We start from the raw sequence: 14,996 nt of genomic DNA, 5'->3' as shown, positions 1-14,996 counted from the left end.
GGATTTATGCTTTACATAAACAACTGTATAAAACTTATTTCAACGCTTATTCAAGCTTTTGTACCACTATTAATATATTTAGATTGCTAACATCTTGTCTAACTCCTACAAAAGTCCATATGAAAAGACATTGTGATAAAGTTTAAGAAACATCTTTCTTGGTCAATACAGAACTCTGGCGAAATAAGATCTTCTAGAGCTGTCTTCAACGAACGTAATGAATATATTATCAACAAAACCTCCTTCAGCAGGGCTTGCGTAGATATTTTGCTAAATGTTATTTTGGAATTCAGATATGGTCTTACAAACTGAAGACACTTCTGCAACAAACTTTATCACATACTGAGTTTTATGAAGACGTTATTTAGCAATTTTGAAAGATTCTGTTGCATGGAGTGTAAGCGTTCCTTGGACAATTGTTAAAACGTTATTAAAACACGTTATGAGCCAAATATTTCTACCTACTACATGTATATATCTAGTGCCAAGCCCTTTTACAGTTAGACGCTACGCTGTCCTCTTTGATTGTGCCTGACAAGACAGGTAGATGCACTTCCTAAAGCCTACTGGGAATGAGCTGTTTAGAAACTTGTCTTCTGGCCTATTTCGTCTTTTCGTACTTTGGTTTACCAACACGTATATAAGAGTTCACCTAGCTAGGTTAACTGGTATTTACATTTAGATCTGTATCATTGGAACATTGTGGAAATTCAGAGTAACGGTGTGCAATTAACCGATTTAAGGTCCGAGGTCATGCCTTTGCCACTGACCGTTCCAAGGTAGTGATCACTGTGTACCTTAAATTAAATGTGTTTCTTTGTTCTTGTTGTCTATTTGGTATAATACATACGCACGCTGCTATGGTATTTTGTTTTGAGAGGCAGCTTTCTTGGAAAGTTTCTATTCCTATTGGATCCTTGTTCTATTTTATTTTTAATGAACAACTAGATACTACTAACTGCAAATTGAATTAGGAAACACTTTCAAGCGTAAATAAACTAAAATATTACTGAAATATGCCTTGCATAATTTATTTTAAGAGACTGGTATTCAGTTACGATACGGAAATAGTACCAAAATGAGAGTTAATCGTAGAGTTCAAAGTTCAAGATGAAAAACCAGCACGGAGAAAAGTAATACTAACTTTAAGTACTAGATGGGAAATACGAAGTAGTATAATACTTTGAAGATTATTATTTATTTATTATATTGAAAACATTCATGAGTTAAATGCTTAAAATAGTACAATATACAAATAATCAAATATATCATTTTTAGGATATATTCGTATTATTCCCGAATTAACTTCCTGTTTTTATGGGAATTTCCTACTAGTAGTTTCTTTTTGAGATTTGTAGAAACCTTTAGTCTCTTCGGTTTGATCAAATGAATATTGATTCATAGAAACTTTCAATGAATTTAGGTTTCTTCGTAACATTCAATTAGGTCTTCGGCAGATTGAAACTGATCTACTGACGAAAAGGTATACATTTTCGTTTTTGTGCGATACGTATTCAATGCTTTTGTCATATCTGTACACATATTTGTTGCCATTACAATGTGTTTTGTTTCAATGTATCTTTTGTTATGAATTGGATACATCACAATCTTTTAAACTTTAAAAGGAAATAATTCTCAATAGACTGATTTCTAATATTGAAATAAACATAGTTTCAACAATATCCATCAAGGTAGGATGGTTTAACATTGTTTGTTGTATTTAATGTTATACCTATTTTTTAAAGAGTGTGTCTGTATAGAAATTATTACTATAATCTTGACATATACAATTATAGATTTGCATTTCTAATTTAAATAATTTACAGTCAGTTTTCTCTCTGTTTATGTATTATTTCATTTGGGTCATGATTTTCCTTTTACCTATATTTGTATCATTTGATACTATCTATAGTGTTTATTATGAAATAAATCGACCCGCGTGACGATTTATTATTTTGAACTCTATTTTTAATTTTTTTTTAATTTAGGTCATACGCTTCAAATTAGAATTAAACATAAAGTACGTGACACAATAATTCGCTGTTTGCCTCTAAACGATTTAATTACGTATTTTCCGTCAAAAAGTACTAAAAAGAGATATAATTGCTTTAAACAATACATGTAGTAATTAAAGATATATTAGACCCTCATATAAACAATTACTTCATAATATATATGTAAACATAAAAACCAACTTGTATGCGTGTTTAACAGTACTGCTTATCAGGTTTGAAAGTAGTACACACCTTGTACATGTATAGATAAGCACAGTATAAAAGTGTACTACCCAAAAAATTGGAAGGTTTATTTAACAAACGACTGTTATACATGACATTTAATTGTTTGAATGCTTTGAACAATCAGAGTTTCTATTTTTCGTCTGGTTTAATTCATGTGATCAAAATTTTCTTAACTGAAAGTTAGTTCTAAACATGATTTTTTTTAGTGAAATGGGGCACTGGATATACTGAATAGAAACTAATCAAATGCAATGATATCTATGTATCATTTAGACATTCTTACTGAGTTACGTTCATTACACATAGGTAAAGAAATGTCAAATCTAATGAAAATTATATCCCGGTACTTATTTAATTGAAACAAAACTAATAGCACAAAGGCTTATTTTTCACCGTATGAATTTAAGAATGTGTCAATTAAGTGAAGTCTGCGTAAGATAACTATCCCAGTCCCTTTTATTCTTTTATAGCCCGCCTGCTTAGCTCAGTAGGTAACGTTGGTCTACGGATCGCAGGGTCGTGAGTTCGATCCTCGGGCGGGGCCTATGTTCTCCGTGACTATTTGATAAACGACATGTGTCTGAAATCATTAGTCCACCACCTCTGATTCATGTGGGAAGTTGGCAGTTACTTGCGGAGAACAGGTTTGTACTGGTACAGACTCCAGGAACACTGGTTAGGTTAACTGCCCGTCGTTACATGACTGAAATACTGTTGAAAAAACGGCGTTAAACCCAAAACAAACAAACAAACAAACGTTTTCCTGAAAAAATATGAAAATCAAATAAAATTTCAAGTAGCTTGTACCGGCTTAGTATTAAATTTTTCTTGCAGTTTGAAAAAAATATTACTACATTTCGGAGATCGAGTTGTTAAGGTCGCTGACTTCAAATCACTTGCACTATAAACGATGCGAGTTCGAGCCTCACTTGTTGCGTTGATTTTTCATGTGAGGAAGCAATCCAGCTGGCTTATAGAAGATCGGTAGTTCATTTTACTTTTCAGATAGCCGATCGACTGGCTTGGATTAAATGACCTTGTTAGCCTTTGACGTTACATTATTTGTTTTATTTTTTATTTAGGGGCTTGTGGTGTAAACGTCACACCGATTAACTTATAAGTCATATTAAGATTATACAGTTTTTGACGGTGAAATACCCCGGTGTCCCTCTTCTTGCTTTATTTCAGAAACGTCAGGCACCTGTGTAGAACCAACGACTTTCTGAAAGCCAGTTGGATATTTTTTTTATGAAACAAACATGGTTTCAAAGCCAAAGCTGTGAGGAACAAGTATTTTTAAGTCAGCGGCCTTTTCAGTGTTTCCAACCCAGCTAGAGGTGTACTGGTCAGGAACCCAGGCAATCCTTGCGTGTATCAGTGCTATACACTGGGCACGTTAAAGAACCAGGCTGTCTATTCGAAACGAGCTAGGCTAAGTTAGCCGGACAAGCCTGTATCTGATTTCTGATCTCTCTGTCGTGGGGGCTTTGTCTCACTCTGTCCCTCTGGTCAGATCGTTCTGTTTCTGTACTAGTAGAGGATGAATTATGCGCCCTGCATATGTGGCTGCATTTGAACTATGTAAAGCGCCTTTGAACGTGAAATTGATCATGAAAAGGGCGCTATATAAATCTGGTATAATAATAATAATAATAATATAATTAACCAGTCGGTCAAGCAGGCCCAATCTTCCGACGTTTATCGGACAATTACATGAGATATACAATAACCACACGATAATGAAACATTCTCTTATTTTCGGCGTTGAAGTGAAGCCCGCTTTCCTACATCTGCAGGGAAGAAAAGTCAAAGTGACTGGCTTAAACATTCGTAGTTGTATTTCAAAAATCTAAACATCGACACAATGTGTCATAGATTTAACTTGGAAACCACGGTAGGCTCCTGGTAAGCGTGGATGCTTTAGCAAATGTATTCTTTATGTTCGCAAGTCATTGAGAGAAACATAGTAAATTTCTAATAAATGGAGGATTCTAAGTTAAATATGACAGAAGCTGTTGTTACGATTCATGAGAAGCAGTGGTGCTGCTAAAGATATATATGATTCAAGTGCCTTTTGTAACCATTTCATAACAGTAAAAAAAATTTTCATCCAGTATTTTTTGCCATGCTGAATTTAACGATTTGCATTCTTGCTAAACATTGTAATTGCAAATATTAGAAACAGAAGAAGAAGATGCAGAAGAATGTCTCGGAGCTGTTGGTGGACAAGGTAGCAATTTTAACATCTTTATTTGAACGGTGAAAACGTTATCTAATTAGAATGTGATGACTTATCTTAATATGTGAAAATGATACGCTCGTAAACGTAACGGAATAAGCAAATAGTTTTTTTTTAATTTAACAAGTACTGTATCACTGGAATTCCGTTCTGCTTTGCTTGCTTACTATAATTAAATAATCATTTTAAGGAAAACCAAGAAACAATGCTACATTTCTAGCCCATTTTTGAATACATACACTCTTCTTGAATGTTTGCTTTTCTTTACTACACATACTGCGTCACCTGCTTATGACAAACAAACAAAATTCACGAGAACGTTTACATTCTGTTCAGTGTTTTACGACTGGACATTTAGAAATTATGTGCTTTCGCAGGTTTACCGCTACCACCACCGATGAATTTTGATTTAAGACGTAAACAACAAACAATGTCTGCAAGATCCCCAGTTGATTCAACTGGACAGCCTTCAGGACGCCTTATGCCGCCTCTGAGAAATGGCCAAATAGGAATGAATGGTAAATTCATTTTGCTTCTATCAGTTACTACAAATGTATTTCATTTTTTCAAACATTTTTCAAAACATTATCTTAACCTTAACGAGCAAAATCTCTTTCATTTCTACTTCACGCAACATTATGCTTTTTATTCTACAGTATCAAAAGTTTCATAAACTGTTTTGCATTACTTTTTCGAGGAGTGTTCAAAAGATACGTAGACGACCTCTAAAACTTTGTTCCCCATAAGCTCAATTTATTACAACTGGTACCATTATAACAAGTAGCCTCTCCGTTAGCATTTCCGCTGATAAAAATAGTATCGCAATTAGATGTTACTTGATAACCATAGTAACGCGCTATCGGCCAATCCGTTTTTGTGAAGTCATTAATAACTGCAAATTGTATAACACAAATATCTTCGATAGGCCGTAAATTCATGTTATTGTATGGAATATACCGGTGATACGAGTCCAAAATAAGAAAAGCTTTAACCAGGGCTGTCACACGTCATTGGACAAAAAAGACATCACAAGAACGCCTAGAAATTTGAGCAAAATATCAGCTAGTACATCTAATCCAGAGAAAACTCGACAGAAACTTGTGCATTACCAAGAAAGACAATACCAGCCTTATCATGAAAGTGAACACAGTCTCTTTGTACAATTATATTCAATTTGCCAGTTGCCTTGATCTGAGTTTTTTGTTGGTGCAGAAATACATTTACTGAATTCAAAACAACAATGTGTTAAGTCTTTTAAGAACATTCACATGAAACCATTTGCAAATATACATTTCAGAATTATATCATCTCAACCTGCCGGAGCCAGCTGGTATGAACAGACAATTCCTAGAAGCTTTGCAACAAATTCCAGGTAAATATGTTTGTTTAAATCTACAGCAGACCTATACATAAATAACAGCTCCACTTTAAATTGTTTCAAATAAAAAAAGCGAATAGAAACAACCACAAAGACAAAGTGTACATTTAATCACATATTTCTCGTTTTTTTATATATCTGGATTTTTCTTTGGTCGCTCAGGGTTCGAAAACTCGCTTGGAATGTAAAGTTCTATCTTGTTAAGAAGCCATCCAGCTGACTTATGGAAGGTCGGTGGTTTTACACTGGTGCCCGCCTGTGATTAAAGGTGGCAGGTGTCTTCCTTTACCATCAAAAGCTGGAAGGTCGCCATTTGACATATGAATATGTCGGTGTGGCGTAACCCGACCCTTTACCTACCCGCCCTCTCTCCCGATCCTCAGCAGAAAATAAGCTTTCAGTTTTCATGTTTAAGTAATTTATGAAAACCGTTTATTCCAGAACATCTTCGGTGCCAGGTGATTCTTAATCATTGGCCTTATCAACGAACAGGTGTGACAGATGGAGCTGCTTCCGAAGAACGACAATGTAGGTTGAGACAGTGACCTTATTAGATTTTTTCTCTAAAATAGCTTTAAATGCGAGATGATATCTTACTTGCAATATCATTTGTACATTTCTAACACAAAATGAAACGTCATCGGTATTTACGTGTGTGAGAAAATCATTGTCTGGGGATTAGTCAGCTTTCATTTCATGTATAATTTATAGATTTACATTGAAGAATATTGCGGATACAAAACTTTCAAGGCAGATTTTGTTCCCGTATATTCCACTATTTATTTGAACTCTCAAAACATGTTCCTAGCTTTCATTATGTTCTGTTCACACCTATATAAGATTAACATGTAGCAAGAAACATGTTTTGATATTCAAATAAATAGTACAATAACTGACGTCAGAAGTGCGCAAAGTCGTCATGTTTGTGACGTCATGGAAACGTCACTGATGCATTAAACTTAAAAAAATATACAGAACTAAATATAAAATATATCGTTTTGTTTTTGTTGATACCAGTCGATAACGTGGGCTATGAAAAAAGTTATAATATGGTTCTTCCTTAGTTCAAAATGTGAAGTTTTTCTAAATTTCAGATCAGACAGAGCAAAAGAAACATATGGCAAGATTGATCCTAAGTAACAAATCGGACGAACTTCGATTACAGATGGATGAAAAAGTAATCGACAGTATTCTTGAAAGTCTAGGTATGAAACAAAATTTATACATTCAACAATGCTATTTATGTAATTTAATTATTAGTGAACTTGGTGCCAAGGGAAAATCAATTATCGTCAAATAAATATCGTCGATAAATTTATCATAAACATTTTTGAAGCAAGTGTTCATTATTTTAGTTCGAAGTTTCTTCCAAGACTGGAATTTTATTAGGCTCTGGAAGACATGGTCATGGTATTCTTTTTAACTTCAGAACCGTTGTTACATTAAAAGAAGAATTTAAAGAAACGCAATGGCTAAATTTGCAGCAAAGAGAAGCCAAAGTTGATCAATGGATTTTACGAAACTTATTATTATTGCATAATGATCAAAAAGGAATAAATATACATGTATTTTTAGAAATCCTTCACAAGATACAGTAACATCAATGCTTTCTCGTTGAAACATGAGGTTTGTGTAATTAGTTTGATTAACACCCCTCAAGTAAATTTTCGTTTTGGAATCTAATATTTCTTTCGTAAGTACGTTGGTGAATGTCGTATCAAGCATATAAATTCAAATAATTGCAATATTGTCAGATTTTAAAAGAAGCTAAAACTGTCAAAACTATAAAATGCTGCTATATTTCAAATATGACACAAGTAAGCCTTTAATGTTACCTGGAGTACCAAACTAAGCATGCCAGGCACACAATGTTCATAAACATTGTGGAGATATGTTTTTGAAAGATAAGTTATGTGTACTTTATGAAACAGGCCTTGTGAAGTCAGAAGTATGTTTCACTTTTATAAAAGCCAAAAAAATATTTTCAAATACACATGTTCTTAACGGGATACATATTCTATAGAGCAAAATAGTCTACGAGGTATACATTTCCAAAATGTAATTTACGTGAATGGAGATAAGCAAACATATTACATGGATCTAAAATAAAAGTTAATATTAACTTAGCTGTTCATTGCTTGTATTTAGATTTTAAGAATATTTAATCTTAAACGACTCTGATTCCGATAAAACAATCGACCAGTGTTCTCAATTGTTTGATGAACACAGTATCAAGTAGCTTTAGACCAAGTGCTTTGTAATACGCACTTCTGTTTGATTGTATTCAATGTCTTAACTCTTACTCAGTTTGAGAATTCGTGTCTGTAATTTTTCGTTTGTCATATTCTAACACACGAGTATTATTACTCAATTTGTTATTTACCTTTTTGAAAACTATATTGGGAGACTTTTCATATCCATGATAAGACCTTGATCTCACCTGGGAAATACTGGTACGTATATCCAAAATCTCATTAGTATAGAAATATATATTTATATATAATTATGTTTTAAAGGGACTGGCATCCAGATCGTTCGAAAAAAAAACGGATTTTTTCAGATATTTTGAAATTAAGTAGTTCTGCACGTTTGGATCGAAATTATTTCTACAATGTAGAATTTGATTAAACTCTGATTTTTCAAAACTTCAGAATATACCTAGAAAATTCAGCAAATAAAAAAGATAGGGTCGTGTGCTTGATTTTTTGCTAGACTGATTTGAAAAATAGGGACCTTACGCAATATTTCATAATGGGAGTCTATGGGAAAATCATAACTTTCATAACATTTTTGAGAATAGAATTTTTTCTACAATGTAGATTTTGATGAAACTTCTCACAGCTGTAAATAAAAAAACAAGGCCTATAATATGAGGAAATAAAATATATAGGTACGTGTGCTTATTTTTGAGATATTTGGCCATGATTAAAGTAAACCGGATATTTCACGCTAATTTTAAGACATTATTTTGAACTATTTAACGTGTGATATGTTTTAATATCATGTTTTGACATTAGAAATGCAGCAACAGTGTCATTATAATAAATTTACTCACAGGTTGCGATTAATTCATAAAATGATTTTCATTTCCGTACGTCGAATCCAGTCTTTATTCTACGTTTTCCGGAAAAATGACAATACGCCATCGCGTCCGGTTTATCAAACGTGCAGAAGTACCTTAATGCTGTATATCTTTAGAATGCTTTGAAACTTAATTACTGACAGACTATATGTTACGGAAACACATGAGAAAAAGTTGTTTTTACTACTTTTTGTGACCAAAATCGAAAAGCGTGTTTAACGCTTTACTCAAGGTAAATTGCCTCGATTTTAAATATCCGTATTTAAATGCACACTGAACACTAAATCCTCCATGGTGCTATTGGAAACGATAGTGGAAAACTTCTTTATTGCCGTGTCGCTCTGGGTCGATTCTCGACGCGATCATCTTTTTTCTTGATTTGGCATTAGAAACAAAAAATCATATTCTCATATTCTAATGTTCATAATATGACAAAACTTCAATTTGAAAGAAAAATTATTTTTAAGCCAAAATCAGGAGGTCAGTGCCATTAAACACAGACTTGTTATGTTACAGCCAAAAATACGTACTTCATTTTTATTCTAATTATGATATGTTTTAGTATGTTCAATTGTAGTTCTATTTTAAAAAAAAAAAAAGTTTATTTTGAAAGATTTTAACTATTATACTAATATTGTTATGAACTGATGATTTTAAATGAAAAACAGCATGTTTTAGTGTGTTCTTTTACTTGAGCATGGATTAATCCATGTCACATTTTCTAAATATATTGACAGATTTAATCACTTTCAAAAGAGTCCTCCGTTTTTTGGTAAAAATAAGTACCCTCTAAATTGCGTATACTACCCCCAGACAGGGATATTTTTGTCAAATCCCTGTACCAGTATTGCAAAATATTTGAAGGTATGTTTGTAAAAATGTTTAATTCAACTACTTTGAGTAGATGCTCGCTCTCTACAAGCTGGTCATACTGCGATGATTGTAGTTGGAGCATTTAAACATAGCAAAAAGAAGCCATGATGTTTAAATATTTTAGTTGTTTCTGTTTTTTACTGTTTTGTCGTATGGTAAAGAGGGCTTTATTAAATATATTTTTTATCTTCTTAAATATGTATGTATAGGGAAACAAGGATTGATTTCAATCATTAAATGTTTATTTCCTCTTTTAACGTTTCTGCTGCTCTTGATTATAAAAACTCGGTAAGTACAAAAGGGTAAAGTGAAAGTAAAGGGTAATGGATAGTATTTTTTCTCCACTTGACGGTGTAATAATCTTAGTTGGGGAGCGAAAGAAGAGGTTTGTTTTCTGGAAATTCTGTCGTACTATCTTAGTATGTGCATAGATAGTTTTAACGTCATACACAGTTTCTGATTATTCACTGGCCAGGGGTGTTGTAAAATTTGTAGGCAATCAAAAATCCAATAGTGCTAAAATATATTTACACTTTTTTACATACATTTAAAATTACACAGAATTTTATTATTGAAAAAAAAATCAGTTCTAAAAGAAAACCCAGAAAGCAAACAATACCTCAGATAGCTTTGTAGACTTTTTTTAACTATTTAGTATGAATGACAGCTAGACACATCGCCTTCTTTAGACAATGTATATATTTAGATACTTCTAGGAGATAATTGCCCAAATTCAAAAGCTTGTTGGTAACAGATAGTTTCACGGTGAATAGCGAACACATAAGCAAGCACTGTTCACAAATGGGCTTTGATTGTCTACTACGAGGCGTTTTTGTTAGCAAACCATGTATTTTTACTGGGTAGATACATAAACTTATTTGTTATACAGTATCATATATTATGTAATACTATGTAAATCAATATTATGAATCAATACTAGGTCTGAACAGGTTGTTCCATACCGAAATTTAGAATATGTGCACTGTTTCACAAATTTCAACTTATTCTTTATTTGTATTATATTGCCACTGTAATTATTGCAGAGACGGTATTGTAAAAAGTCAGTATATGTAAATTTTGACAGCATATTTAAATGTGCTAGATTTAGGTCTATTTCGTGATAGTTTAAAAACTTTAAATGCATGAGCTCTGGAAATGAAACAAAAATAGATATCAGCCTGTAATTATTTGAAAACTATTCTTTCTTCTGATTACTAGTGGTTTTTATGAAAGATACACCGATGCTATGTCTATTGTTACTGGAAAGGGGCACGTTTTCGGATTTCAGTTATCGTTTTCAAAAATCATGAATTGCTTTCACTTGTAATTAGGTTATTCTGTGATTTGAGTCGGCTTTCTTTATAAAACACACGTATAGTCTGACAAATATATAAAACAAAACAGCTATTCTTTATATCGTTCGGATATAAGGTATGTCCAATTTAAATAAGAAGGACAACCGAAAGAGAATTGATGCATCACATATCGTTCTGTATGTTATCGTGTTATTTTTTGCTCGCTTTCAGATTATAAATCTTTCCATAGTTTTGTACTAAGCACTCTGCCAGATATACATGCTTAGTCCATAGTGTAATTCGGAGACACAGTCACTAGACTGTATATATTCATTCTCATTTGTTGTTATACATATACTAGTATTTTATTATACTTTTATACACAGTATTTTATGTAATATCAGTCAAATATGTGATTTTAGTATTTTATCTGTTTGTTCGACGATTCTTACATTTTTGGGTAAATCTTTGATTGAATTTTTGCGTTTTTCATATCCTTCCATGTACACAAAGAATTTATCAAATAATGCTAAGAAATTTATTAGTTTATTTGAAATGTCGACGTGACTGTTTGCTCAAACAGATTAAATCCAACATTGGAAGTTTACTTGCAATAGTATTTAAATCTTAACAGATTCACTGACCACGAATATGTAGCTCAGGTAAGGCATTTCATACTTGTTTTCAGCAGACTAAATTTAAAGATAATTAGATATTGATAACGTGTCTGCCGAAAACTTTCCTTTTACGCTAAATGTCGCAGCTTTGCACATATCATTACTTATTACAGGAATTAAAACGATTAGAATGAGAGTTTAAAATTCAAAAGGGCAAGTATAACATGGTATGAACATTTTTTAAAACAGAAAGCAGTATCCGTCATATCTCAACCTTATTTCATATTTTAGGTTGATGTAAACAACAATTTTTTTTATCTTTTTTGCACGAAAAGCCGCATATGATACTGGTGTGTGCTCTTTTTAAAGTTTATAACAGTACGAACGAATTGAATCACTTATATCTTTATTTATAATATCTAAATGATAGAACCTTTAGAATTTCAAAAACGTTACATAAATCTGGACCATGCGTCTTCAAAATGACCTTAGTTGAAATGTTTGTATTTTTGCCTTCTATATACTTTGCTTTTATGGAAATACGACTCATTTATGTTGAATAAATCTAACCATCATACACATTTGGTTTGTCGTGTTTGCACTACTGAATACTACCATATTACACACTTTGTACATCGGTGCAAAATTGAAGAGCACTTATACATAAACGTATTCAGATTCAGTTCGCGTAAGAATGTAAAAAAGTAACTGGTAAAACAAGGATTTGTTTACGATGGGACTTCCAGCTATCCCATTGGAATTATTTCTTATGGGAATGGTTTCCCATGGACTATGTTCCATTTGGAAAGATTTTCCGTGGGCAAAAGAAAGAAAAAACCCTTAATATTTAGATTCGAATGTAGGCACAAAGTAGATAAAATGTGTAATGGAGTACAAGAGATGGACACAGGTGTAATGAAGTATTTCGACCCCCATAGAATAACGACCCCCCGGTCATTATTCTATAGAAAAACTGACCCCTCCAAGTAAAATACTAACTCCTTAAAGATGACTCCCTTCGCACCTCATAGAATAACGACCCCGGTTATTATTCTATAGAAAAAGTGACTCCTTCCATGTAAAATACTCACTGCCGAAATTACTACATTCGAACTCTCATACAATATCGATTCCCGGACATTATTGTATTTAAAAAAGTTACTCTTTCCGTGTAAAACACCGGCTCCTAAAAAGACTTTCGACGATAATATCTATTAAAAAGTGATCCCCACCAAACCTAACGGACAATTTTACTAGATCTACAACTCTAATACCCTCCATTGCCAATAGTTAACATTTTGATTGTACTACTACTACTGGTGCCGCTACTTCTATTGCTATTACTACATGTACTTTTTCTACTACTACTACTACTACTACTACTTCTACTACTACTACTACTACAACTGCTACTACTGATACTATTATACCTGCTTCAACTAATACGTCTTGTACATCTACCTCTTCTTCTCCTGCTGTTGTTGTTGCTGTCACTTATTCCTCTGCTCCTGCTGCTGCTACTGCTACTGCAACTGCCACTACCACTGCCACTACTACTACTACTACTACTACTACTACTACTACTACTACTACTACTATTACTACTACTATTACTACTTTCTTTTGTTGCCGCTATCGTACTTTACTGCCACTGCTAAGTATTGCAACTTCTACAAATACTAAGTTCTATGCTAGCAGTTTCTTGTGCAGTTTTCTTCTGAAGAATTACTTCATACCGAAGTTTGCAGGGATTATTGACACTGATGTGTTTTGTGAACGTATTGTGAATTGTTATTTTCCTGAAAAAAATGTATACACCAAGATACAGCGTCTAGAAATAGAATCCCTTTTCCCGTTGCGGAATGCTCTGATTTCTGTGTCAAGTGATGGTATCTGGGCTAATGGTCAAACGGAAGGACGGACGGGCGGACAAGGGCAAATCTATAATTATGTTCCCCTCCACCGAGTGCAATTAGGCCTTAGATACATGAGTTATCACTAAATTTGACCAAATGATCGGGGGTCGTTTTTTTATGGGAGTCAATATTCTTCATGAGGTTCAGTTTACTTCACGTGTGGGAGTCATAGTACAATGATCTGGAGGTCATAATACTATGACCGGGGGGTCACTTTTTCTATAGAATAATGACCGGGGGGTCATTATTCTATGGGGGTCGAAATACTTCATTACACCGGCATGCAATGTCAACTGTTGTGAACTTAGCTAATACGATCCCAGTATTCAAATTCAGAAGAACGGTTCTATTGGACTATACACTGAAGAGTTTATGAAAACGCCCAAGCTATACATTTTCAAATAAAGAAGATCCAAGAAGATTTTCGCAATTATGAAATATCCATAATCAGGGAATTTCGGTGGTATTTTTGTTCTAAGCGGAGCCTGATTATATTATTTCGATAAGGTTTGTTCGGATATGCAGAAATGCATTCTTCGAAAAGGAATGTGGAATATTTTTTAAGTCGTGCATTGGTAAAATTCCAACGTAAAAGACGTTGACGTAATATGAAAACCTCACGTGTTGGTGTCAAACGCAAGCATGTCCAGTTTGCACTTATCATAAATTTTGAAATTGAAGTGCATTTATTCTTAGCTTCTTAGTAAGATGTAATGGCTTATTATCTATGCAACATCTGTTACATATTTGATGTATTTAATATTCCATATTCGCATCTATAGCTTACATACTTGAGAAACTCGTCTCTACCTTTTGTATGTTTTACAGTGTAAGAAAATATGCATATTAATTATAAGTGTCTTAATGCGATTCCCTAGTCTACATTACAGGGATATGGGGTGGGAGTAATCAGGGTAGGTAGGAACATATCACAAAACCCAGTATCGTTATATAGTTGTTCCAAAGATTTGAACCTTTATGTATAACAACTGGATCGTTTTGGAATCTATTCGTAAAATACTTCGAACGTGCATATGTACATGAAAAGAGTACTATATAAATGGAGTCCACTCAATACCTATGTAAAAGAATTCCGCTTTAGCCGGTGCTAGGGGGCGTGAAGAATGTTGCAGTTTCCATTTCCTCTAATGAACAGATCAGTCAAAACGAGTCTGCTATTGCTTTGCTTGGTTGCATTCTTTGCATCCAACGGATTTTCTTACTGATTTTATTAGTATCCACGGTAATAACAGTAATAATGCACCTAACCTGTTAGCAAAGGATAGACGTTACCTTTAACACTCTTGTATAATACAACAAATTAAGCATGAGCAAATTGGCATTGACAACTCTCTG

At 33.4% G+C, this 14,996-nt stretch overlaps 1 protein-coding gene across 1 annotated transcript; it reads left to right on the top strand.

Moving 5' to 3' along the window:
• Positions 1–1,329: 1,329 nt before the first annotated feature.
• LOC123554391 (uncharacterized) lies at positions 1,330–10,367 on the top strand. The gene is made up of 7 exons (XM_053534990.1): positions 1,330–1,483; positions 4,420–4,470; positions 4,857–4,997; positions 5,777–5,851; positions 6,299–6,385; positions 6,952–7,062; positions 7,287–10,367. Exons 3-7 carry the CDS (start codon positions 4,877–4,879, stop codon positions 7,301–7,303), a joined length of 411 nt encoding a protein of 136 aa, XP_053390965.1. The 5' UTR covers positions 1,330–1,483; positions 4,420–4,470; positions 4,857–4,876; the 3' UTR covers positions 7,304–10,367.
• Positions 10,368–14,996: the final 4,629 nt, after the last annotated feature.

The sequence above is a fragment of the Mercenaria mercenaria genome, unplaced genomic scaffold, assembly GCF_021730395.1.
Source record: "Mercenaria mercenaria strain notata unplaced genomic scaffold, MADL_Memer_1 contig_4344, whole genome shotgun sequence".
Classification (NCBI taxonomy): domain Eukaryota; kingdom Metazoa; phylum Mollusca; class Bivalvia; order Venerida; family Veneridae; genus Mercenaria; species Mercenaria mercenaria.
The sequence above is the reverse complement of the archived record's forward strand: the minus strand, read 5'-3'. Positions and strand labels throughout refer to the sequence as shown.